Source organism: Equus caballus, chromosome 6 (assembly GCF_041296265.1).
Source record: "Equus caballus isolate H_3958 breed thoroughbred chromosome 6, TB-T2T, whole genome shotgun sequence".
Classification (NCBI taxonomy): domain Eukaryota; kingdom Metazoa; phylum Chordata; class Mammalia; order Perissodactyla; family Equidae; genus Equus; species Equus caballus.
Genome location: NC_091689.1, coordinates 19,457,630 through 19,483,938, shown reverse-complemented (window position 1 = coordinate 19,483,938; position 26,309 = coordinate 19,457,630). Strand labels below are relative to the sequence as shown.

Sequence of the window (26,309 nt, the reverse complement as noted above, 5' to 3'; positions counted from 1 at the left end):
TCTCCCAGGCAAGGCCAGGGTGGAGCTGGTGGCCTGTCAGCTGGAAAGTGGAGGCCTAGAGAGAGGGAGCTGCAAGAAGAGTCGGCCAGGGGTGGTGGGGGGCACCCCAGAGGAAATGCGGCAGACTGAATGATGGGCGCCCACCCACAGCGGGCCGGGCACCCTGCTGCAATCATCTAAGTGGAAGGTGCTGTGGCTGTGGGGCCAATCATACTTCACAGCTTGGGCCTCTCGCTGACCCCTCTCCTCCTGGGCTCACTGCAACCTGCTGAGAGTTTTGGACATGCCCGCGAAACCACAGGGAAATGAATGGGGCCTAGTTCACAGGCATGGAAAACCCCAGAGGAGAAGGCCTCTGGAGCCAGACATAACAGGCCCTGTGGGTGAGGCCGGAGCCAGGTTTCCTCTTCTGTGAGGCTGAATCCACTCCAGGGTCTTTCTATACGTTCGGAGGGCGGGGCCCAGCTGCAGCAGAGGCACATTTCAGCCGCTTGTTTTTTTTAGCTCAAAAGGAAGTCTCCAGAGGCTAGGTGGCCGGAGCGCGGGCCTTTGGGCCCCACCAAAGGGAGGCCAAGTGGCTGTGGTAGGGAGGGGGCTTGCTGGGTAGCTGGGTTGACAGGCAGAAAGCCCTTTGTCAGCATAAAGCTAGCTGAGAAGCCTCACTCCCTTCCCAAGGTCCAGGGCTCTGCTCTGCTCATGGAGGCACAGGGCAGGCCTGCACGCGGCAGCAGCTCCAGGATGGTGCTCATGGCAGAACACTCCCCCTAAGCAGAACCAGGTGGCAGTTTGTGCTGTGCGGCCTTGCACAGCTGGGTAATTAGGGCTTGCTGGCTCCGCCACGGTGTTGACACACATGCCTTTCTCCACTTCTAGCTGCTGTCCAACTGCAATTAGAATCGCTGACCAGAGGAGGTGTGGTCAAGATGCACAGAAGCCCAGCCACCTTGGTGAGCTACTGTGGTGCCCCCCCAATACTTTTGCTGCCCTGCTCGGACTCCCTGCTCAGGGTCCCTTTCATGTCCCAACCCAACAGTGGGGGCTGGTGCTGTAGCCTTGGACAACGGACAGAGCTTGTCAAGCTCAATGGGGGCCAGCTGGGTCATCACTGACATCAGGAGGGATCACTTTTGATTTAAAAATTAGGCACAAAGGTATTCAAGAGATAAGGGTGTTCTGGAATGCGCAGTCTCTCTCTCTCTGTCTCTCATACACACATACCCGCCCCACACACACTACAAACAAAAGACAGCTAGATAAAAGAGGCTGAGACACACATGCCTGGGAACTCAAGCTGCTGTGCTTTTGCAAGTTAGCGCATACTTTGCTCACCTCCCCAGAGATGTTCTCAGCCCCGCTGCCACTGGCGAGCTGCTCCCCTTGAACAGGACCACCACCCGTGCCACTCGGCCACTAAAGGCTGCAAGGAAATAGGAACAGCAGCTGCCGGTCTCAGACTGGGCTTTCTGTGCACATTATCTCATCGAATCCTCACAAAACCCTGCATGGGGAGGGGCGTGTCAGCCCTAATCTGCATAGAGGGAAACTGAGTGTCTGAGAGGCCGAATATGGTGACCATCTGGGTCCCATAACCAGAGTGTGGCAGAGCTGTGATCTGGAGACTAGTCTTTTTGACTCTCAAGTCTGTCCTCTGCCCCCAACCTGTAGATGGGGAGGGGCTGCCAGGCGTAGCTCACGCAAATGGAGGGAGGGGTAATGTGTCCAGGAGAAAAGAGTTTTCTCGAATGGGGAAAACGAGCATCCAGGTTCTGTGCGATAATGAGGGAATCTGCGACTCTGGCCAGCACCTACCCCCCCCCCCCCCCCCCCCCCCCGCCCACTGCACAGAAACTCCTGTGGGCGCGTCTGAATTTCTGTGGGATGACCAGAGTTCCTACAGAGAGGGCACCCTGGCAGGGGTTTGAGAGTCACTCCTGAGAAACATTAAGCTGCTGTCCAGGGCACACATGAGATCAGGGCCTGCAAAGGCTGGTGGGCTTCCTGAGTGGGCCGCCCATGGCAGCAAGGCCTGCAGACGCTCTCAGCCCCCGGGGAGGCCCTGTGGTGGGTGCGGTGAGCTGCCCACAGGCTGCCTCTCCGCCCACCTGCTGCAATCGGCAGGAGGGTTGGGGGCTGAGGCCACTGGGAAGAGAGGAACAGGTGGAAGGTAGGCAGGACGTGTACTGGCACAGGGATCGGAGCTGTGAAACCTCCTTGGGAGATCACCTGGCACAGTGTATCAGAGTTCCAGTCGCTGAAACGCACCCTGGGGTTTAACTTTAACATCTCTTTTAGGCTTCGTTTGTGAAAAAGAGTGGGCCACAATTCCAGCCATGCATGTGGGGCAGTATCAGCTTCCTCAAAGACCACATATCTTGCAAAATCATTTTGGAAACCATCAATCCTTTTTTTCTCACCCTGGCCCCAAGGCAGACCTGATGGTCATCCTAGAGCCAGAGCAATGAGCATTCAATGCCCGGGGCTGGGGCAGGGCTGTCAGTCTGTGGGTCTTCCTGCTCTTCCTGCTCCACAGCCCTCTCTGCTCAACTCGGCCAAGACAGGGACCAAGAACTGCAGTGTCAAATACTTTACCAATTATGCCTCTCAGCTGACACAAATCCTATGCTCTCACACCACAGCCCTGTTCTGGTTCAGCTCTCTGCATCCCCACTCATCTGCACCCAGTTTCCTTGATGCCCCAGCCTGCCACTCCAGCCCCACCCGCAACTCCTCCAGGGCCCTTCACGCCTGTCCAACACTAACTTCTCTCTGGCTGGCACAGACAGCTTTACTAACCTTAATTTCCAGGGCCTAGAACGGTATCTGGCATACAGTAGGCACTCACTAAATATATATTTTTAGCTGCAATTGTTTGCTTCGGCTATACAAGACCAATACTTTGCATTTCTATGGCACTTTATGCTGTTTTCATATATAGCCACGTGACCCGCATGACAACTGAGGCAGACGGTGAGAGAGAGGATATTTCTATCTCCATTTCACAGAAGAGGAAGCAGGCCTGGAGGTGCAGCCCCAGTCCACCTTGCTGTTGACCGGGGAGCTGGCCTGGGTCTGGCAGGGGTGAGCAGGTCCCTTTGGGTGTCTCTGTGCAGGCCCACTGCCAGCTGCTTTGCCAACATCAGCCCACTCAAGTCTCACAACTACTTGTTCATATGAGCAAAGGGAGGGTCAGAGAGGTTAAGCGAGTCCACCAAGCTCACAGACTAAGGACATTGCTTTTTCCTCACGTGATCCTGTGTCACCTGCTGTAAGCTCCCTGAGGATTAGGCAGCAGGGTTTCTGTAGCTGTGCCCGACCACAGGCTCTGCTGATGATGGGGAGTCCATATAGGGCCTGCCCAAAGCCACGCTGGCACCCAGGGGATCACACCAGTGGTGGTCTGCTACATCACTTCCATCCTTTGTCTTGACTGTCAAGGGCAACTCCTCCCCTCAGCAAGGGTCCCAGCAGCTCCAGAGTCGAGGTCACTCATCTTGACCTGGCTTTCCACCTCCCCCGCAACCTCAAAGGAATGGAGCCTTTCCCTAAGGCTGCTCCCTGCCGTTGTGTCTGAGGCTGGCCATACCAGGTCAGCAAATACACAAGGCCACCTTTCGGTGTGGCTGGGCCAGGGCGTTTCTGTAACCTTGGAAGTCTTATTTTCAGCCCTGGCTTTGCCTCTGCCTCTCTCCTGCTCAGCGGGACAAAGAGGGTAGAGTACCCATAACCCATCACCATCCCTGTGTAAATGCTTCCTCCCAGCTGCTGTTGGGGCTTGGCTCCCTCTCGTGATCAGTAGTGCCCTGGGATGAGCACAGGGGCTGAGCATATCTGCTTTTACAGCTCTAGCTCTCCTGTCACAGCCACAGACTCAAAGGTTCTGCCTGTTTCATCTGTGGACCTCTTTTCTGCTAATGCTCCTCTCGCTCCACCTGTGGAAATGTGCTGGCCCACTGGGTCAGAAGGAGGGCAGAGCCATCCTCAGGGCCAAGGCCATCGCAACCCTCAGACACCTTGGCCTGAAAGCCTACCCTGGGAGCTGTGAGACCCCTTGGCAAGCTTCACACAAGCCTTTCCATGTGTCCCAAGAAGGAGTTTTCCCACTCAACTTGGAACTGGGCAAAGCATTCCAGCGCTTTTCATCTTTCCCCTGGTGAGTTCCATACTGTCAGAAAAACCTCAAACAGGAAGGTCAGTCTCTTGCCCAGCCCGACCGTGGACATGGCCCTCAGAGAGGCTGAGCTCCAAGGGGTGTTTGGCTTCTTATAAGGAAAGGTGCAGCTCCCTTGGTCCCTGCACACTCTCGCTGCCTTAGCCCAGCTTCCCCACTGGTCATGAGGAAATTGGCATCTCCATTCCTCAGGGCTCTCTTTGGGCCTCCTCTTGGGTGACAGGCACCCAGCTTTCTAGAACTCCCCTTGGGGCTTCCATGCTGCTCCTTCTGCCTCCCATGCCCTAGCCCACCTCTACTCAGTCACATTTGAGTTTTCAAGGCTCAGTTTAGGCCTCACCCTCCCTGACCCCATGGTCCTGAGGGCTGATTCTAGCCCAGAACTCATCGCTGGATCATGATGTCTTTTTCGAGGCCAGTTTTCCTGCCTGGGAACCAAGCCTCAACCATTTCTCTATCCTAGGGCCTAAGGCCACGTGTAGATGCTGCTCAGTCTGGCCCAGATGGGGTCAAGAACTACACTGTCAACTACTTTCTCAATTACGTCTGTTTGGGGAATAAATGAGGCGTTTCAGAGACATGACTTGCTTGGTGTTCCACAGAAAATGTGGAGGGGAAAACAAGGCCTGTTTTTAGGGGTGGAAGCAGAGCCTGCCAGGAGAAGGGCCTAGGAGTGGCGGTTTGGTTCCTGCAGCTTCCCTTCAGCTTATCCTTGCTTAGAAGGCAGGCACACAAACTCGGCAGACAGGACCCAACACAGCTTCTGCCAGCCTAATGGGACACGCTGAATTTGCTGTAGTGAAATTCTTATTTGCCTGTATGGTTATTGTTTAGATCCAGCACAGGGTGACAGTGTGGCTGGGGCTCATTTGTTGGTTACCTGATAAATGAATACTCTTGCCCAAGCGTAGCCTGCCTTACTCTAAACATGAAACCCAGCAGACTAAAAAAAATCTTTCCTTCTGGGCTGTTTCCACTGAACTAACACTTGTCTTATCACCCACTGGAATGCAGTATGTTGAGTCTGGCAGAGCTCTTCATTAGTTATGTGACTTTTAAAATATTGACCCACAGTTTTATGAACTAGGTTCAGAGTCGTTTAAATGGCTATGTTCCCATCCAGAGCCTCTGGGGTTCCCCAACATCGTCATGTCCCTGCCTACACACACAGCCAACCCCCAGAGCACACAGAGGCCCTGGCTCTCCCTCTGCACACAGGAGGGGCAGGTGCGGGTGAGCAGGGAGACTGCTGGTTTTCATCCGCATCTCTACTCCCACATCCCTTGGCTGACAAAAGCTCTCAGTCACACAGACACAGGCTTAGCCCTTTCTGGGTGCAACCCTCAACTCTACCTTAGACCCAAAGCCAGAACAATCCAGATTATGTCCTTCATCCCTCCAGGTGAGCCAGTTTGATGGTAACCAGATGGTGAGGCCAGCAGATGTCAAAGCCTGACTGGATCCCATGGTTCCACTTCCCTAAGCTGTCAATGCATGCCAAGTCCATCTTCTAGGGCGGCCTGGGGTGCAGAGGGGAACCTTGTTTATCTGGGACTTAGAAATGGTCTAAGAAAGCTCTCCAAGTACCTGGGACACTGACAGATTTCTGCCTCAGCGATAGCCTTCTGGGAGCTTCTTCACACGTAGCTCAGGCCAGGCCTGGGCAGCCATTCATGACTGGGAGGACCAGCTTGTTCCCTCCAGGCCTCCCTCAAGGGGAGAAATGCTCTTCTTGGCAGAGGCCACAGCACCCAGGGCTCTCTGGCCTCAGCCCAGCTGCCTGACCTGGGAGGAGGCCCTGCCCAACACCCTGCAGGGTCCTGTGTGGTCCCCTGGCTGTGGCTGTCCTTCCACCATCAGGCCTCTTGTCTCTCCCGTGCAGCCGCTGCAGAGAGCGACTGTACTCCCTGATTAATGGTGTCTATGCCAGTTCATTTACCAGCCAATCTTTGTGAAACTTGAGCCCAGTTCCTCATATGCCAGATTCAGGTGTTGCAGAACCACTGACAAATGGTCATTTGCAACAACAGAAAGACCTGGTTGCTGGTTTCACCATGAATCCTTACAGGCAGTGTGCAGCTCCATCTTTTGGCAGTGTCCACTGTCAACCTCACACAGATTGGGTTCTCCTCCTGGCTCTGTGGCTGTTTGCCCAGGAATGACTGCAGCCAGTGGTGCCAGGAGCAGTGACACTCACTGTGCTGAGTACTGAGGCAAGCTGTGCCCAATATCGTGGCATGAAGAGTTCCAAGAAAGAAGTGGCTGTGGCCACTGCATACAAGGAGTGCGAATGGAAGCACATTTCCATGTGCTACATTTGGGAATGTTCCTGGAGTTTTAGGGAGAGGTGGTCCAGAGTGGGTGGCATGAGGAGAGCCATTCTCCTATTCATGATCCCTAGGGGATCCCTCTCACTCCAACAAAGCCTGACAAGATAGAACACAGAGCCCTGATGAGCCAGCTCTCAACTCTGAGCTCAGTTTGTCAGGGCCCAGCCAGGCCTCTGCTCTCCTAGGTCTTGCTGTCTCCCTGTCTTCCCCACCACATGCCACAGAGAATTTGCCTCCCCGAAGTGGGCTGGGGCTCAGATCTTACACCCTGCAGGGCCTCCCAGCCTCATGCTCCTGTTGACAGGGGATGGAGAACCAGCACACAGGCACTGGCTTCCCCACATGGGGTGGGCACATCACTGAGGCCTGTTGCGCACCTCCACCACAGTCTGTCATTACTTGTGAATGTTGTTTTACACGCCTGCCTTCCTCAAGGGGCTGTGAGCTTCAGAGAAGTGGGACTTTCTCACCGCCCATGCTCGGTGCAGTAACTGGCACCAGCAGGTGTCCTTTAAAGTTTGCTGGACAAGCAGAGGAATGGTGTCTAGGTCTAGGCTAGGAAATACCCGGCAACTGGTCCTCTGACCCACCAGGCAGTGGGCCCTTCCTCCCACGCTCAGGAATTTCCTAGGGATGGTTTCTAAGTTTGGCAGTGGGAAATGACCCATCCGGCACGTAATGCAATTCTTTTTTGTTTGTTTGGGTTTTTTAAAGATTGGCACCTGAGCTAACAACTGTTGCCAACCTCCTTCTTTTTGTTTTCTTCTCCCCAAAGCCCCCCAGTACATAGTTGTATATTCTAGTTATGAATGCCTCTGGTTGTGCTATGTGGGACACCGCCTCATCATGGTCTGATGAGTGGTGCCATGTCCATGCCTGGGATCTGAACCAGCAAAACCCCAGGCCGCCGAAGCAGAAGACGTGAACTTAACCACTCAGCCACGGGGCTGGCCCCTGCATTTCTGAATATAAGGGCTTCCTGAAGATTCCTGCAGTTCTCTGGCTCCAGCCCAGCTTTATCAGGGCTCTGACCAGTGCTAGTCTCAGGTCTCCATGGAGGCCTGGCCAGGATGTGAAGGATACACAAGAAGGGAGGGGCTTCTTCCTTGTGGACGGGCAGCTTCCCTTCACAAGCAGAGCATAGCAGGCAGCAGAAACCTCCTAGTGTCCTTGCTCGTTAAAGTCCAGAGGGAGAGGTAGGGAGCCCACCACACACTGCCAGGGTAACCTCTCTAACCTCCACTGCCTGACCCAAAGGGTGAGGGATAAAAGAGATACACTGTGTGAAGCTCTGATCTCAGGGCCTGCCATGCTGTTAAGTAGCCCATAAGTATTAATTATTAGTATTATGAAAACCTTAAGATGACAAGACTGGTGTTATTAAAAAAACAAAAAAACGTTAGGAATAAAGAACACGAAGAGGGAAAGAGCAAATGCAGCCTGCTCCCCGAGATGTTCACTCAGCATCTGCTGGCCATCTCCAGCACTCCAGGCTCTGTGCTGGGGGCTGGGACACAGATACTGTCCTTGCCTTTGGGCGCAGGGAATCAGAAGATGGACACCATATCACTCCCCCAACCCCACTCTCATCAGAATTTCCTTAGAGCCATAAACTGGCTCTCTCCTTGGCACTTGGGCATTTATTTACTGAGCTCCCACAGCACTGTTGTTATTAGCACTGTGAGCAATGGATCCCTCAGAGGATCTGAGGAAAGTGGTTTTAAACTCATCCGCTCCCCCACCGGCAACCCATAAAAATGTTTGCATTCCATCACAAGAAGTTCATGGGTCACGAAGCTGAGGTAGGAAGAAAGTACTGGTGGTTCTGAGGAGACAAATGGTTACACGAACAACATTAAGAGATAAGTCTGATGACACTAATGGTTGAAAAATATGCTGGGAAAAAGCCTCTTGGAGTGAAGGGTTCCTTCAGCTTCAAGAACAGAAGGATGAAGAATCTGATGGCTTCCTAGAATATTTACAACACAAAAGATGCTGACCAGCTAACTTGTCTTTTGCCTACACTGAAGACTAATGAGAGGAACCAGACTTAGATTAAACTGGAGGGCCAGCAGGACTAAGGAAGAACTTCCTAATGTGACAAAAACGACTCAGTTCAAGTCCATCATCTCACTTGTGGGGAACTCAACCATCCGCAATCTTGAATATTCAAAACTCGGTGCAGGACCAGGAAACAAGCAACGAACAAAGCCTGTGAACAGACAACACAGGAGCCAGGCATCAAGTGTGACTCACACGGAAGTCCCCTCCTCGCTTCTCACTCAGAGGCTTGCCTCTTTTTAAACAATTTTAACCACTTGACTGGCCCTCCTGATTCCACACCCCCACGGGGCCTGGTGCTCACAGCGGGCTGAAAGGGTGCTATCAGCTTCTTCTGGGCAGGGTTGGAGAAGCGACAGCTGGCTCTAACCATAAAGGTGGACACAAAGACAGATGGGGCAGGGCCTTGGTACTCGAGTAAAAATACATGGCACTTGGTGGGGGGGGCATTTAGTGTAGAAGTGAAGGGCACTGTAAGGTGCAGTAGACCCCATGGAAAATACTTTTACATCACAATACAAACACTGTGAATAATCCTAAATTATCAGAAAGGCTACGTTACGGCCAGTTGACCTTATCAAAGCAAATAGTAGGTATATAAATTAAAACAAAAGTTTTGGTGCTTGAAAGAATATATCCCCTTCCAGGGGAAAATATGGTTCTGTAGAATAATTCCTTCCCTATGGTTCCAGATAGCTCAAACATTAAGGTATTTATCTAACGAACACAGCTGGCTTACCACTGTGTAAGATACCAATGAGAAGACACCAAGCAGTGCAGCACGAGGAAGCCGTGAAAGAGTCATGGCTCCCAAGGACATGGACAGCAGGCGTCCTGGCATCGGAGAGGGCGATGCTGAAGGGTGAGCACAGTGCTGTTGCCTCTGTGGGCCTCTCTACAGCCCTTCAGTTCCAGGGTGATGAGAGCAGTCCTCAACCCTGAGACACGAGCCATGTCCTCTGCCGTCTCAGTCCACTCACATTTTGTACCTACCCACTATTCACCACCCCGGGCTTGGACTGCAGACACTGTGTCTTGCTCATCTTCTACCTTACAGACTGGCCCAGCAGTGCCTGGCACATCCTTGGGGCAGACATGTGGTCACATGGGGTTGGCCTGGTGGTAGCTCATAGTCAGTAGAGTGACAGGTGTTTTGTAGCTCAGCTAGGCCTTGCTGTGTTGGGTTTTTAGACCAGCTGCATAAGTTGGCCACTTCCTTTTGCTTGACTCAACAGCCATTGCTCTGAGTCACTCTGTGAGATCTTTTCCCACCTGGATGCCCACTACTGGAGAAGTGTGCTCAGAACAGAGTAAAGGTGTTCAACTCCTCTGCAATAAATGAAGCAGCCTCTAAGTGATTTCTATCCATGGATGGCCTTTGTCATCAAGCACAGCAATTCCTTCAGGCTCTGGAGGCTTCCTGCCCAACCACCAAGAAAAAGCCACAATGCCCTGGAGAGCTGGGGAGTGGCAGTGAAGACAGATCAGAAACACATCCCCACAGAGAGCACAGCCAAAAGCTGAGAGCCAAGCACGTTCTGGTTACCTGCCAGGCAGCTGCAGGGGTGACAGCCATGGCACCTTTCTTCAGGCTTGGAGCCAACACCCAATCCTGTGGTCTGTTTCCTTGAACGGGCTGACATCCCTGAGAGTATCTCAGGCCTCTGTGGCTGGGCTTTGGACTTCTGGGTACCCAAGAGACAGTGTTTATGCAGAGGCATTTGCTACTCTAAGCATCTGAACATGACCTAGAGTCTGGTGAAGCACACTGGCATGGAATGGGCCAGAGGCACATGCCCCACTTGCCACAAACTGAGTAGCCTGTTCATCAAACAGCTTCTTCTAGAAGTCCTTGAAGTCTTGGAAAGGGACAGGCCTCTTTGGGTTTAAAAACTGCCCGGCTGAGCCATCAGTTCATAAAGCTAGCCTTGGGGGCCAAAGAGTAGTCTTCCCCATGGAAGACAAATTCGTGAATGGAGAGATACCCAGAGAGGCAGAGAAAGAGACGTGGGTCATGCCAGGAGATCCTGAAAAACGTCTGGATGTAGCAAGTAGAGGCACAGAAAAAACAAAAATGCTAATTCTCCCCATCTTCTCTCTCTGGTCAGATCATGTCACCATGTGCTAAAAGGCATCTGGAAAAATGTAAGTGCAGAGCTCCAAGTCACACTGGAAGGCTACAGCCCCAGGAGGCTCCCCAGAGTGGGGAGAACTGCGGTCCCTCACACAAAGATGAGTACAGGGAACAGCAAAGTTGTACAAAGGAAATTCAACTCAAGAAGGAAAAAAAGTTGTTTACTTAATGTAACCCTGTGTTAAATCAACCAAGGAAACATGTACTCTCTTTTATAAGGTCTTTGAGAGTTTCAAGGTATTTAGTTTCAAGAGTTCCTGATGCCCTAGAATTTTCTGTCTTGCAGGGAAATCTCTTGGGTCATCCTTGGGTAGTTATCTGGGCTGCAAAGAAGGGTATGAGAATAACAGGGGACATTCTCACTGAGGCTCAGGCTCAGGCCCTCCCTGCACTCTTCCTTCCTCCCTCTAAATCTCAGCAGAAAGATTCTGTGTATCTGCACAGGATTCATAATCCTCATCCTGGGACAGCTGGTACTGTAAAGGGCTTAAAAATACAGAGTTCTACCCATGACCCAAGCAGCCTGATTGGCAGAAATGCCCTTAATCCCCACCTCCCACCCACTCGACCTCAGACAAGAGCCAAATGGCAGCAGAGGCCAGGGAAGTCCTTGTCCTGGGCCTCGTGGGTGGCTCCACCAGGTGGCCCAGGAGAGCTACAGGTGCAGCCCTTCAGGGTCTCAGGTAGGGAAGGAGGGCTCCTGTCAGTGTGAGACTCACTGCTGCCCACGTTTGCTTCCATGGTAACAGAAATCAGAGAAAGTAGGATGGAACAGATGACAGGGATATAAGGAGATCTGGAGGGGGAGAAGGAGAAGATACTAAACATATCTCTGAGGTATGTTTACCAACTCTTTTCTTTGACTTTTATGACAAAAGTCGGGTTTCTGTAACATTGGGGGTTACACATCCAATATTTTACCAGGGAATCGGGAATGCTAACAACAGCCTGGGCTTTGGCTCTGACAGATCTGTTTGAATCCCTGCTCAGCTGTATCAGCCACGAGATCCTTCTGTAAGACAGACAAGGCAAAACCTCCCTCAGAAGGTTAAAATAAGGAGGTGCAGTTTTGTGATAAACATCCGTTCCTTTTCCCTTAAATGAAAAATAGGATTCCACTTGTCTAGCTCCTGGCCCACAAACTACCACTGCCACATTTCAAACTTAAAAGTATTCCCAAACTGAAAGCTCATCTTGGGAAAAGTAAAATCAAGTGTACACAAAAGGAAATTCCAGCATAAGTTTTCAGAATCTAAAAGTGAGTTTGTGGTAAAAACCCTTCTCTCTGAGATCAGGAACAAGACATGGATGCCTGCCACCATCACTTCCTTTAAACACCGCACAGTGCAATAAGGCAAGAAAAAGAAAGACATGGCATAAGAATCAGAAAGGAAAGAGCAAAACTCACTATTTGCAGATGACACAACTGGTATACAGAAAATAAAAGAGAATCTACAAATTACTTAAATTTAATAAATAAATTTAGCAAGGTCATTGGATACAAGGTCAATAAAAATAAGTTGTCTTTCTATATATAAGCAACAAAGAGAAAATGAAATTTATAAATATCATTTAAAATAGTACCGCAAATATCAAATATCTAGGAATAATCTAATGAAAGATGAGCAAGACCTCTACATAGAAAATTATAAAACATTACTGAGAAAAATTAAAGAAGACCTAAATAAAGAGCAGGATATACCATGTTCGTGGAGTAGAAGACTCAGTATCATGAAAGTGTCAATTTTTCCCAAATTGACTTATAGATTCAAAGCAATCTCAATAAAAATTCCAGCAAGTTTGTGAGCATGTGTGTGGCAACTGACAATCTGATGCTAAAATTTATATGGAAATGGAAAGGGACAAGAATAGCCTAGATGCCTTTACAGAAGACAAACAAGGTAGAAAGCCTAGCTCCACTGCATATCAAGACTTTTAATAAAAGTACAATAATTAAGACAGTGTGTTATTGGCACAAGAAAAGACATACAGATCAGTGAAACAGAGCAGAGTGTGGAAACAGACCCATGCAGATATGGGCACTTCATTTTTGACAGAGGTGTCACTGTGGAGCAGTGGGAAAGTCTTTTGAACAAATGATGCTGGATCAATTAGATATCCATATGGAAAAATGAAACTTGCTTTACCATATTAAAAAAGCAATTCTGAGTAGACTATAGGTATATAATACAGAAGGTAATACAATGGAGCTAATGTAGGAAAATTCTGATGGTTAATTTTATGTGTCAACTTAACTGGCTATGGAGTGCCCAGATTAAACACTATTTCTGAGTGTGTCTGTGAGGGTGTTTCTGGTTTGAATCCATTTGAATCAGTGGATTCAGTAAAGCAGATTGCCCTCCCATGGGGGTGGGCAACATCCACTAGAACAAAAGGCAAAAGAAGGACGAATTAATTCCTTTTTTCCTGTCTCACTATTTGAGCTGGACATGTCATCTCATCTTCTCCTGTGTTCAGACTGGAATTTACACCATCAACTTCCCTGGTTCTCAGGCCTTTGGACTTTGCTAAATTACACCACCAGCTTTCCTGGTTCTCCAGCTTGCTAAAGGCAGATTGTGGGACTTAGCTTCCATAATCACATGAGCCGATTCCTCATAATGAATCTCCTTTTATATATACAAATATAAATATATATATATATATATATATATCCATATCCTATTGGTTTTGTTTCTCTGGAGATCCCTAATACAAATGTCTTCGTGATTTTGATACAGATTTTTTAAATGGGATATAGAAGAATTAACCATAAAGAAAAAGATTGATATAGTGAACTATAATGAAATGAAGAACTTCTGTTCAACAAAACACTACCAAAGAGAGTAAAAAGGCAAGCTATAGAGTAGAAGATATTTGTAACATGTATAACCAACAAAAGACTTATATCCAGAATAGAGAGGAAAACAGAAAACCCGTAGAAAAATAGGCATGAAATTTGAAAAGACACTCTACTGAATGGCTAATAAACACATGCAATCTCATACACTGCTGGTGAAAGTGTTAAACTGGTACAACCACTTGGGAAAATTGTTTGGTAGTATCCACTGAAGTGGATATTTTCTCTATGATTCAGCAATTTCATTCCTAGGTACATACTCAGAAGAAATACATGCACATGTACACCAAAAGACATGTACACGTAGAATTATTTATAACGACCTCAAAACGGAAATAAACCAAATGTTGATTGAATTAATGCAGACTGGATAAATTGTGATGTACTCATACAAAGGAAAGTCTTAGAGCAATGAAAATTAATGGACTACAGCTAGATGAAGTCACAAAGATGAATTCTCACAAACAATGCTTAAAGAAAAAAAGTCGGACACAAAAGAGAATAGACTGATTCCATGTACGTAAAGTTGAAAGCCAGACAAAACTACTCTATAGTGTTAGAAGTTATGATGGTGGACTCCTTTTGGGAGGAGAGAGGGGGCATGAGGGAAGCTCCTGGGGTGCCAAAATGTTCTATTTCTCAATCTAGGTGACAGTTCCATGGGCGTGTTCATTTCTAATACTCTGTGAAATAGATGCATATGATTTGTGAATTTTCTCTCTGCATTTCATAGTTCAAAAATGAGTTTTACAAAGTGAGTTTACTGTAAATATCTATTTTCCAGTGTGCACACTATGGAAGAAAATAGTGGAGTGGATATTAAGTCATACTACACGCTGAAACATGGACCAGTGTGCCTGTGCGTGTGTGCTGATGTATCTGCTTCTGATCTCTGGCCAGCACAATCTCCTACTGTTGCTGACTTCCATATTTTCTCACTCTGATCAGTTCACGGGCTTAGAATGTCAGCAGGAGCTGAGGGCCTAGCGATTTCTAGGAGGGGCTGAGCACCCTGGCCCAGCAGCATAGGAAATCTCCGCTGAGGCAATGCAGCACCTTAAAATATCACTTCAGGCTCCATCCCTCCCCCATTCTCCCAGTAGGTGGGGAAAACTCTTTCCTGACTAATCAGCTGACTCAGAACAGCTGATTAAGAGCTTCTCCCTGCCCTGTCACACGTGGGTTGAGTTACATTTGTGGGAGACTAAGTGACTGTAACCCAAATGTGACATAAGCAACACAGGAGGCAGCCGCACTGACCCAGGCCTTGCTGCCCTCCTTGCCCTGGACGAAGGGCAGCTCAGCACCACCAGTGTGTAGCTGTTCCGAGCCCTGCCCCGAGAGTGTATCACGTGGCTGAGGTGGGATCTGGCTCTGCCTCTTGTTTACAGCAGGGGACCTCTTAGGGAACTGCTCTCCCTCTCTGTAAAATGGGAGTGTTTATACTCTTTTCTCTTCTTCATAGGGAAAACTAAGGTCAAATGGAACACTGCATTTTGGCAGCCAGGATATCATAACTGTTGCTGCACGAAGTGAGGCAATGGGAGGGAATAAAGAGCCACCCCACCATCTCTCTGTATGGCGTGGAAGGTGGAGAAGCATATCCTTCATTGATCACCATCTCAATTCCCGCAGCTTAAGCAAGAACTGTGCCTGCATCACACCGATGCCCAACACTAATGGCTGTGATGGAAAATGGTGAGCTCACACCTGCTCTGTAAGCGGCCAACTCCAACATGCACGCTACAGCTGCGGGCAAGTTCCCATGAGGTCACTTCTGGCACCTCTCTCTGGTTGTGTTGCCTCCAATTTTCCCCAAACCCCTCCTCTCCCATGATTTCCAGCTCCCCTTTCTCCTAACTAAGGGCTTCACCGAGACCAAGAAGGCATTCTTCACTCCAACCTGGCAGTGTCCATGGGAGGTCTGCACACTGTCAAGTAACATGGCTGCCTAGCCTGAGGCACTGGCGTCAGGTCCAAGGTGCAGACACAAAGTGCCATTTCCAAAGTACTGGGAAGTGCCACTGTTGGTGTGAAGTGTCAAGGCTGCTGGGAAATACTCCCTCTGCGTATTTAGGTGAAGGAAGAGGATAAGAACCAAGCAGAGGGAGAAATGGATTAAACACAGGGCTTTACACAGGAGCCCCTACTTACTCTCTTTCCCACTCAAGTGTGGTGGCCATGAAAAGGTGCCTCTCAGATTTCCTGCCACGGGAGCATAAATTGCTTGATGGCCCAAGCTGCAGCCCCTCTGACCCACTACTGGATTTGTGCCTAGGCCACACTTCCCGTGGGCTGCTTCCAGCCAGCAATGGAGCACTCAGAGGGTCCTGCAGGACATGACACTCCTCCAACAAGTGACTATGGCTCCAGGACTTTCCATCAGCCTGGCTGAACCTTTCTTAAAACTGAGCTCCAGGCTGAGATTCTTCCTACCCGGCCCTCCTCCTTCCCCCCCCTCCACAGAGGCTGCATCTATATCAAGGTCTGAAGGCTGTCTTTTTGCCTTCTCCTCCTCTCTCCCCTTCTAATCCTGTTCTGCTATCTGCTTCTCTGCAAACTTGAACTAACACAAGTGGCACTGGAGTGGATCTGAGAAAACAGGTAGAAAGACGGAGTTTGGGGACTGGCTCACTTACTACCTGGTGGGTAAAGGAGATGCTCTTCTGAGTGGTATGTGGAGCATGGAGAGTCCTTGGCACAAAGTGGTGGCCCAACTGCTCAAAGATTCACCAGTGGCGACCTGGGAAAAAGTCTTTGCTTGATTTTGTGTTGATTCAAGCATTTGAAAGCCCAGGAGGTGCAGTCTACCAGGACTGGGCAATTGGCTGGTTACTGTGAGGTGTGTTAATACCAGCAGGGGGACTATGACAGACTGAGGGCTCTCCACAAGCAGTTAGAGGCTAAGTGGGAGAGCCAGAGGACCTCTTTGGTAGCTTACAAAAGGTGGCCTATGCTTCTCTCAGAAGGCTGGCAATACCCCTGCACTGAAAGACTTACAGAGGTCTCTCCCCTCTCCTCAGCAGCATCCTCTACCTCCTTTCTGGGGCGTCCAGGCCCCGAACTAGGGTATAATGCCAGGATAATCCAGCTGGGGGTGTGCTGGGCCTGATAAGGGAGGAAAGAGATTATCTTACCAAGAGTGAGAAGAATTAGTTAGCAAGGTTTGACGGGCTTGATCAGGGAGGACAGGAAATAAGATGAGCAAGAATTCATTGACTTGGGGGTATTTTCTTGGGATGTGGGATTTAGCATCCTGGCAAAGACCCCAGGGGATGGGGCAAACTCACTGCTGGGGTGGTCCTTAGAAGCCTGGAGAAAGTGACAGGTAAGGCTGAAAAAAGTGGAAAGGCATGAATTGCCCTGGCAGAGAGCAGAGGAAGGAAGAGAGGCTGAGGGAAGGAGCCATGCTGGAATGGAGGTATTGCTAAGTCCAGAAGACCCAGCAGAGGCCTATGTTCTGTGGGAGGGCCCACAGGACACCCTCTTCACCAGGGTCATCAGAAATGTGCTGGTGAGAGGGATACCAGCATAGTTAAGGAGTGTGGTGTTGGCTCTTCTTTGCAGGACAGAGAGGACAGCAGGAGAGGGGGTCACAGAGCTGGGCTCATTAACACCTATGGGGATAACGGAACCTGAGGTCTTAGAGGCCAGAGGTAACATGGCAAGGGGCCGTCTGAACTACCAGTGATGGCTACTGCTAGGATTCTTTGGACTCTGTGTGTCCAAGGGCCAGCAGATGAGAGAAGGAGTCAGGACCGGGGGATAATGAACCAAGATCAGAGAAGGGGCAGGGAGGGAGGTGTGTGGAACCCAAGGCAATCTCCTGGTGCTCCCTTGCCCCACTGTGAACAGAAAGATAGACATATGCATCAACCCTGGCCTGAGAAAGATATGACAGCCAAGGGCTCAGAACCTCACAATGAAGGTTGGGTCTCATCAGCAGCTAAGCTGCTGAGACCTGCTGACGCGCTTGCTGAGTGGGGAGAAGAGTTTTGCATGGACTGAGGAGAAGGGGGAGAGGGAAGACCAGTTGGGGCCCCGAGTTCCACCATGGTAATGGAGGTGGTAGTTTTTCTCATTAATGTCTCCTTTCTAAGCTCCTTCTCGGGAAGAGAGGCCCACAGGAGCCACAGAGAAGTTGCTCCCCACACCGGCATGGAGAAGCAGATCTGTGCAGTGCCAGGGGTAAACTGTGGCTGCCATGACAAGGCTGGCCTCATTCAGACAAACGGCCCTCTGGATCCGCAAGGCATGTGCACAGGTTGTGCCCAGAGGCAATGGAGCACGGCAGGAAACCCGAGACAGGCCCACTCCCATGGGCAGGAGACTCCTCCATCAAGCAACTCTAGCTTGAGGACGTTCCACTGGCTTGACTAAAAGTTTCTTGGAATGGTGCTGCAGGCTGAGACTCTGCCAGCCAGCCCCCTTTCCTTGTCCCTCTCCTTCACAGGCCAGTGCCACCATCCGCAGTCTTATACCTGCTCCTATTTCTCCCTTCCTCCTCTAACACATCTCTCACACATTAATCCTGTCTGAGAGTCTACTTGTCAGTGGACCTGAACTGACCCAGTGCATCCTCCATGATGGAACAAAACAACAGAAAGAAAATCCCAGTGTGATCCTAAGCTTGGTCCTCTGGGTCTGATCTGCCTGTGTGGAGCGTGTCCCAAGACTGAGGGGTTACTGAGCAGGCCAGTCCCCCACCGTGCAGGGCAGCATGTTGGGAAGCCCTCAGGTCCAGAAAGGACTATGTGTTCAGAGGTTGAGGGAAAGAATCAAGATGGGCTTGGAGGCTCCCAGCCCTGCCTCAGCTCTGGCTGTTGCCAGAAAAGGCCAGTGACCTGAGCTACGAGGTGCCCATGGGGTGCGGAGAGGAGAGGACATGAGGACCAGAACTGCCCTCTCCTCCAGAAGGTTTCAGTGTTGCTTTCCTTCAGTGTGGGTTTATGACGGTGGGAAGGCACTGAGCTGAGGAAAATTAATCCCATGGGGAAGCGCTCTCTGATACCTCCAGAGGTTGGCTATTTGTTTTGATGATATGGGCTCAAAGTGCCAAAATGAGTCATTTAGATAGGCAGGAAAAAAACAAAAGATTTCGTTTCATTAGCTTAGCAAACTAACCTGTCCCGAGAGTAAGGTGGAGGTGGGGGAGTTGGCTGCTGGTGTCAAGGGAGACTGGACCAGGGCGAGGCAGAGCTGTGCACGGGGAAGAGATGCTGGAGCCTGGGTCTGCCAGGACCCACTGCACTGGCCACTCAGGCAGGTACTAAGGGTAAGCACACTCAATAACTCTGAAGTATTTTCCATTTGACACAGCCAGATCACACATCCCCTCACTCCATTCCATTCCATTCTCCCCCAACCCTGAGATCTATTGTTATATTCATGTTCCTAATGGATGGGCTGCATCACAAACAGATGACGACCTCCCACAGAGAACGACTGATCAAACTCAGATTTACGATGACAAGTCAGAAGTTTGTCCTACCAGACCAGGCTGTCCACCCACCCAGGGTCCAGAGGGCCTAGGAATCCCAGAATTTCCCAGACAGAGAGCGTCCAGGGGAGGCCTGCCTCCAAGAGGCTAGAATCACAACTCCCTCGAGCTTTAAATTGTGGAGAGAAAGGCAGGTAGTGTGAAGCCCAACACATGCCTTGGAATCTGCTGGAGCTGGAGTAAAATCCACGCTCTGCTCTTGACCACTGTGTGACCTTGGGCAGGTAAACCTCTCTGACTCTTAGTCTTTTTCTTTTTGGAATTTGTAAAACTACAAAACTAAGATCTGTCTTGAACAGTTTTGGAGCTACAAATAACCTGGGTATGCCCCTGGCCCAGCGCTGGCGAGGTGCGGGCACTCAGAAGGTAGCAGCTCCTATCACTCTTACCACATGGCTCAGAGCTCTAGAGGTCATGAACGAAGTGTGGGCTCGACATCAAACACAGCTTCTGCAAGTCTGGCACATTTAAAGTTCTTCATAATTATTACTATGCCTCACTATCAGGCAAAAAGTGGTAGGCACTGAGGTAAATAACTATATTTACTAGTATATTTACAGAGTTAAACCAAATTTTCACAGCTTCTTTCTTTTACATGTTAGTTCTTCAGAATTCATAAACTATCCAAGGGGACAGTTTTCCCTGATGTCATGAGTAATTTAATCCTCATAATCCCACAACAAATGAAAAGACAAAGGTTGGAAAGAGATTTGACTCCTCATTCCCGCTCTAAAAGGACTAAATTACGTTCCCCCCACTCCCTTCATCAAGCATTATCTGCCAGGTCCTGGGCTAGGCACCAGGGGGAATGAAATGAACAAAGCAAGGCCCTGACCTTAAAAGGCCTCAGCCTAGTGGAGGTGGCAGACAAGGAAACCAATGCCTGAAGTGCACTGTGACAAGCGCTGAAGCAGAACCAGACAGGTGTGGCACAGGACCACCGAGAAGGTTCACCTATTCAGCCTTTAGTGATGGTCGTGAGGGATGTGGAATGGCTTCCCAGAAGTAACACTTAGCTGAGAGTGAAAGGACAAGTAGGGGTTACCCACCTGGATGAGGAGAGGACTGTGGGAAAGAGCGGTGTTGTAGAAACAGGGAATGCCACGGTCACACAGAGACACATTGCACATGGGAGACTCGAGGTGGTCTGGTAGGGATGGAACATGGAACGTAGGGTACACGGGAGCAGGTGAGGGCCCAGTTACAGGGCCGTCTTGCTGGTGATGGATGCCCAGTGCCTTTCACTAGCCCATGAGCCTCTGAGGCCCATGTGAGTGTTAATTCAGCTCTGCAGCCTCAGTGCCTAGGACTGCACTGGGACCTAACAGAAACTCTCTCTGTGCTTCTTGAATGAGTGAGTAATCAGATTCATATGTAAAAAAGTTCATTCAGACCTCTGGTTCTGACAAAATTGCAGACTGAACTGATGCAGACCTCTTTCCCAACACAAACACATAGAAATGTTGAATAAAATATACCAAAAGAATAATTTAAATATGTAACTGAGCATGGAAGAATGAAAGGAAAATTCCCAGTTACCTGAAAGAAGAAACTACATCAAAGCCATAATCTACCATGGCAACTGGGGCTGGGACTATCAGACTTTGATACACAGCCATGTGCTGCACAACAACCTTTTGGTCAATGATGGACCACACACACAATGGTGGTCCCATAAGATTAGTACCATATAGCCTATGTGTGTAGCAGGCTATTTGTGTAGAACACTCTATGATGTTCCCACAACGATGAAATCACCTAAAGATGCACTTCTCAGAATGTATCCCTGTTATTAAGCAACGCATGACTGTAGTTACAGAAGCTGGGACTTCAATGCCCACAGGAGGTAGAAGACCTGGCCAGGGAACTGGAACTGAGAGCCATGCCTAAAGCCAGGATCCAGGAGGGGCTGTTGGTCTTCGAACAGGGACCAGGAAGACCCTTCTCATAGCCCAGAGGAATGTATGTATGCGGCGTGTAGCGGAGGTGTCTCCTTTGCAGAATGGAGATCCCAAGCCTGTACTACATGTGGGTGTGGAGGCTGAATGTACACACCCAGGTTCTAAGAATTCTTTTGTTTTTCTCCCCAAAGCCCCCCAGTACATAGTTGTATATCCTAGTTGCAGGTCCTTCTAGTTCTTCTATGTGGGATGCCAGCTCAGCATGGCCTGATGAGTGGTGCTAAGTCCACACCCAAGATGCCAACCAGTGACCCTGGGCTGCCGAAGTGGAGTGTGAACCCAACCACTATGCCACAGGGCTGGCCCAAGGTTCTAAGAATTCTAAGCCAAGAGGTGAACATCAAACTAGCAAGACTTATGGAACTCCCCAACTCCTGGGAGAACAAATGGAAAAGTGATGAAAGGACACATCCACAACCTGGGGTATATGAGACTCCCAGAATAAAAACAATCTCTGCTTAAGATGATCTCCTGACAAAAAAGAACAAACCATGTGAGGAAATGAACCACCATAAAGGCGAGTCTACAGACACAACACATGGGAGAACTGGTACCCTTAGAACTAGAAGTAATTGAACAATTTAAAAGAGGCTATAGAATACGTATAATCAAAATAATTGAAGAGATGAAAGGAATAGAAACCATAATAAAAACTAGGACACTAAAAAACAATAGGCTGATTTTAAAAAATGCCAAATAGAACTTCTAAAAACTAAAAATAAAAACTAAACACTGAAATTGGGAAGGGGTATTAAAGAGCAGATTATACACAGCTATGAGGATATTCATAAACTGACAGACATCTTTGAGGAAGTGTCCCAGAATGCAGCACTGGCAGAAATGGAGATGGAAAAAAGAGAGGAAAACCAGAAAAGATGGTAGGTTTCTAAGAGGAGTTCCAGAGACAGAGAGATTAGAGAGAATTAGAGGGCAAGCAGACAAGAATTTCTAAATGAGAAGAACGACACTGAGTTCTAAGCAATATAATAAAGATGACTCTACTCTTTTACATGATGTAGTAAAACCACAGAACAGCAAAGACAAAAATCAGGTCTTAAAAGCAACCAGAATGAGAAGACATGTGAAGCTCCCTCAGGCTGCAGAGAGGATACGTTGGAGGTCAAAGAGCTAAAAGAACAGTGTACAAAGCAGCTCAGCAGCCCTGGCAGTGAGGAGGGTGGGAGTGGGAATGGAGAGAAGGGAGCACTCTGGACAAAGTTCTGGTCAACGAAGGGTACTACCATCCAGGCAGTTGCTCTGAAGTTGGAAGTAGTCCTTTTCCTCATCCCTGCTCGCACAGCACCACTGAAGCACACATCATCCCTGCTGCAGTGCAATCTGCTATTTATATAAATTCCTTGAGGTCACCGACCAGGTCTAATTTATCTTTGTCTCCCTAGTGCCCAGCACAACACATTGTATGGAGCAGGGGCTTAATAAATACTTAAATGAATTCTCACGAATCACTTAGTTGCCATTTTAAGCTTGTTCTTTGCCCTACGAAGAGATCGCCAAACTCTAATTTGAGAAAGATAACTTTCAATCAGTCCCCGATTCACTGGTTTTAATATTAAAGGTAGGTGAAGTTTTCTGCAACAAAGAAAAAGAAGGTGGTCCTCAGGTCCATGAGTCATGACTGGCAGTTATCTGTCTGGAGGTGGAGGGAGGCAGAGACCTCACATCTCTTACATACAGATTTGAACAGCTTTTGGGAGGCTGACAGAATAATTCAGGGTGAAGAGCTTTACTAATCTAACCCAAGGCACAACAGGGCAGCTTCTTTCTTCTAACGACCTCAGAGCTTTAAGAATGTTTACCTGGGAACTGTGCCCTCCAGTCCAAGAGGAGGCAGGGTCCAAGTCCCACCAGAGATGGACAAGTCTCAGGGCCTATCCTTCCAGGAGCCCAAAGGCAGATATGAGCCCCTTTATGTAGAAGGTGAGGGAGATGATACAGAGCCCAAGACTGGGGCTACCAGGATGTTCCAGCAAAGGAAGCTAGTAAGAGTCCGGGGAATATAGAAGCAGAGTGCCTATTTTCAGGCCCACTCCATTTGAAAGAAAAGACCATGGGGGAGAACCGTCCAACAGCCTCAGTACTTATTCAGAACAACTACTTTGCTGACGGATTGAATTTGGCAGAGAGAATACCAAAATGATTACAAATTACACTGCAGGGAATACCCAGATCAAAGCAGTAGTTTCAATAATTAATTGTACCAAACTAATGTTCAGATATCAAGCTAATTTCTTTCGTATGTAGAACCTTATCTCTCTGCTGCTGTTGCCTTCATGTTACTTGGCTGAGACAACATGGGCTCCTTAGGACCTGGGGAAGAATAGCCTCATCTCCACAACACCACTATTACGGTAATATTTGGATTCGGGCACTGTAGGGGAAATGACTCTAAAAGTGAACAGAGGCAAACAGACAGGGCAAAGCCTGAAGGAGAGGAGAAAGTTACTGTGAAGCTCATGGGGTTCTCCGTGCCTCACTTCACAATTCACAAGTGGGGAGAGGAGTTTGCCTTTGGACAGAGTGTACTACACACAGCTGAGGGCTGTCAAAGGTGTGTGCACCAGCCTCTTCCCTACTCAATACTCTGTTACCTGCAGACACAGCTCGTGGATGCAGCCCTGAGTGCACTGGGAAAACAGCATAGAAATCACGAGATGATTTTTCTGTTTGGGAAGGAGAGGCAATCCACACTTCCCACGGGCATTCTATATGCTAGGGCGGTGAGGATGTTGTTAACATGTGATATCATTCAATCTCTATGACAATCATACCTGGAAGGTATCATCAGTCCCACTGTTCTTAACAGATGAAGAAACCTGAGGATCAGAGAGGTTAGGAAATTTGTCCACAGATTGAGAATGAACCCCAAGACTGCCTCTAAGAGAAGCAAGAGAGAACCGTAGGGAGGGGTCACTGAGGCATCTGATTGCCATACTTTCCTACATCATGGCTCTATGCAGCTTCCTACACAAACACCTTTTTTAACAGGTCTTTGGAGGCCAAAGCTTATCAATTTTCACAGCCTCTAAATTCTCTTACATTGCTTACTCTGATAATATGCTAGGAGTTGGGAGTTAGGCCAAGAAACAGAGCTAGGCTATTTTCTTCTCTCAGCTTCAAAGACAATCTGAGTTGTTGTTGTCACTGGACCTCTGACCTGCTAAGATATGAACCTAAAGGAAGAAGAGCCAGTGCCCTTCTCTCACTGAACAAAAACTCTGCCAATCTTCTTTCCTTAGAGCAGAGAGTCAGGTCAGAATTGGAGTCTGTAAATATCCCTTGGCCTAAAGATCTGTTTTTACTGCCACAATTTGTGTGCAGTCTGCCATCCACTGCCACCCAGCAAGCACCAACCCAGGGAGTGCTGACAAGGAGGGTGGCAGAGCGGCATGCCAAGCAGCTTATGGCTTATGTTTCTCTTACTCTCTAGAGATGCTTGCCCTGCCACCAAGGGACTCGCTCAATTGTCCCTGCAAGTCCCTGATCCCACAGAAGTCAAGCCCTACTTCTCTGCTGAATTAAACATTATGAGATGCTGAGATGGCATTTCTGACACAAAGGCCTAGAAACCCTGGAACTGTCTTCCAGAAATGGTGCCATCAAAGAGGAGGAATGATGGTGTCAAAGGACGCATTGTCAGCCTTTCCTAAATGATTAATTTGGTGGGACTGAAGGTACATACACAATAGCTTACTATGGGATCCTCCTAAAGATAAATTACAAAGAGTGATAATGCCTTGAAGGTAGTCCAAATGGAGATTTGGTCATGAAGGCACCCAGTAACCCAGCTTCACCCATAACAGAGCAAGAGTTCTGGAGGAAGACATGAGTTTCTCTTCTGGAAGGTAATGTACAGTCCCATTGGCATGTGCCTATTTGATTTCTTCCAATGGGTAAAATTAAACAGCTTGGATATTTAAACAATTAGTCCTCAAGTCCGGGTTGGGACTGTTCTCGTCAGCGACTTGGGTTTCCAAAAGTAGCAATTTGGGACAACAACTGTCTTTCATCTATTCTTTTTCCTGAGTAAACGTGACAATGTTGACTCTGCCTCACACAACTGTGGTAAGTGACCTTAAGCAAGTTACTTACGTTCCCTAGACCTCAGCTTCCACAAATTCAACAGTAATAAAAGAAAACTCTTTAGGTTGTTGTAAGGATTAAATGGAATAACAAACATAATATCCCCTGCACCGTGCCTAACACATGGTAGGTGCTCAACGGAGGCTGACATCATCATTCATCATCCTCATCGTCACTGTCATCATCAGGGCATACTCCCTCTGCCTCACTCACCACCACTGCCACTGTCTCACAGACAAAAATACGCAGTCAAGGAGGCAGTCTGTGATGAAGAAAGAAGGTGTCATAAAACTATGCCAGGTGCCACATTTCTGACAAGGCCACCTACTTAAGTCTCTGTAAGTACCCAGAAATCCCTCAACTATAAAATTCACAAGGTAGACGATCACAACAAAACCTACAAAGACAGCTACTGTCAGACAGAACTGCAGCAAAAGCTGAAGGCACACAGTGGACCAAATTAGCAAGCACACGACTGGAGACAAAGTTGGGGAGGGTCTAGAGGAAAGCAGGAGCCTGGGAAGGAAGGTTTGCTTTGGAATATACTTCTAAGACACCACAACTCCTCCTACACAAGTACTGCAAGTCCTATATGTAGGGGCAAAAGAGATTTACAGGAGAAAGACTTCTGTGCCAGCTATTTTCTAGTATAGCTGCAAAAGGTGTGATTCCCCTCCTGACAATCACTTTGTCCGGGAAGCCCACGGTAAGAAAGTCCCTAGGTGCTACCCCTGCAGGACGTGGAGAGATGACATGCTTTCCCACCGAGTGGCTTACTTGTTGCTGTCTCGGTACTCGTAGATGTGACATCCTTGAGGCAATCCAGTCTCATGGTCCAGAGTAAAAGCAAGCTTTAGCTGAATAAAGAGAGAACAGAAAACAAGTAAGTTTTGGGCAGCATGCTCTATTCATTCTGACAGCTGAAATGCCAAGAGAAAAAAAAAAAAGATCAAGTAAAATCATACTTCCCTCCAGATGACGCGTTGTGGAAAACCTGGGCCTGCCACCTCTGGGAAGAGCCCATGCCTTACAGGGACACTGTCATCAATGAGGATGTTATCAAGACTCTATCTATTCACTCAGCATGCAACCAATCATTTACTAAGCACATACTTAGTGCCAGACATTGAGCCAGCTGATGGGGAAAGTAGAATGAACAGGAGCAGACAGGCCTTCTTCATGATCTTACAGTGC

At 48.6% G+C, this 26,309-nt stretch overlaps 1 protein-coding gene across 33 annotated transcripts in view; it reads right to left on the bottom strand.

The window, feature by feature from the left end:
• The window catches only part of DIS3L2 (DIS3 like 3'-5' exoribonuclease 2), a 344,867-nt gene that overhangs the window by 16,953 nt on the left and 301,605 nt on the right, over nt 1-26,309 (bottom strand). For all 33 annotated transcript variants that reach the window (XR_011439882.1, XM_023642560.2, XM_023642568.2 and 30 more), the window contains one exon: nt 25,893-25,972. Coding sequence is in view for 32 of the 33 variants with exons in the window: in XM_023642560.2 (XP_023498328.1) it covers nt 25,893-25,972 (80 nt within the window). In the remaining variant the exon portion in view is untranslated. The remainder of the gene's footprint in view (nt 1-25,892; nt 25,973-26,309) is intronic.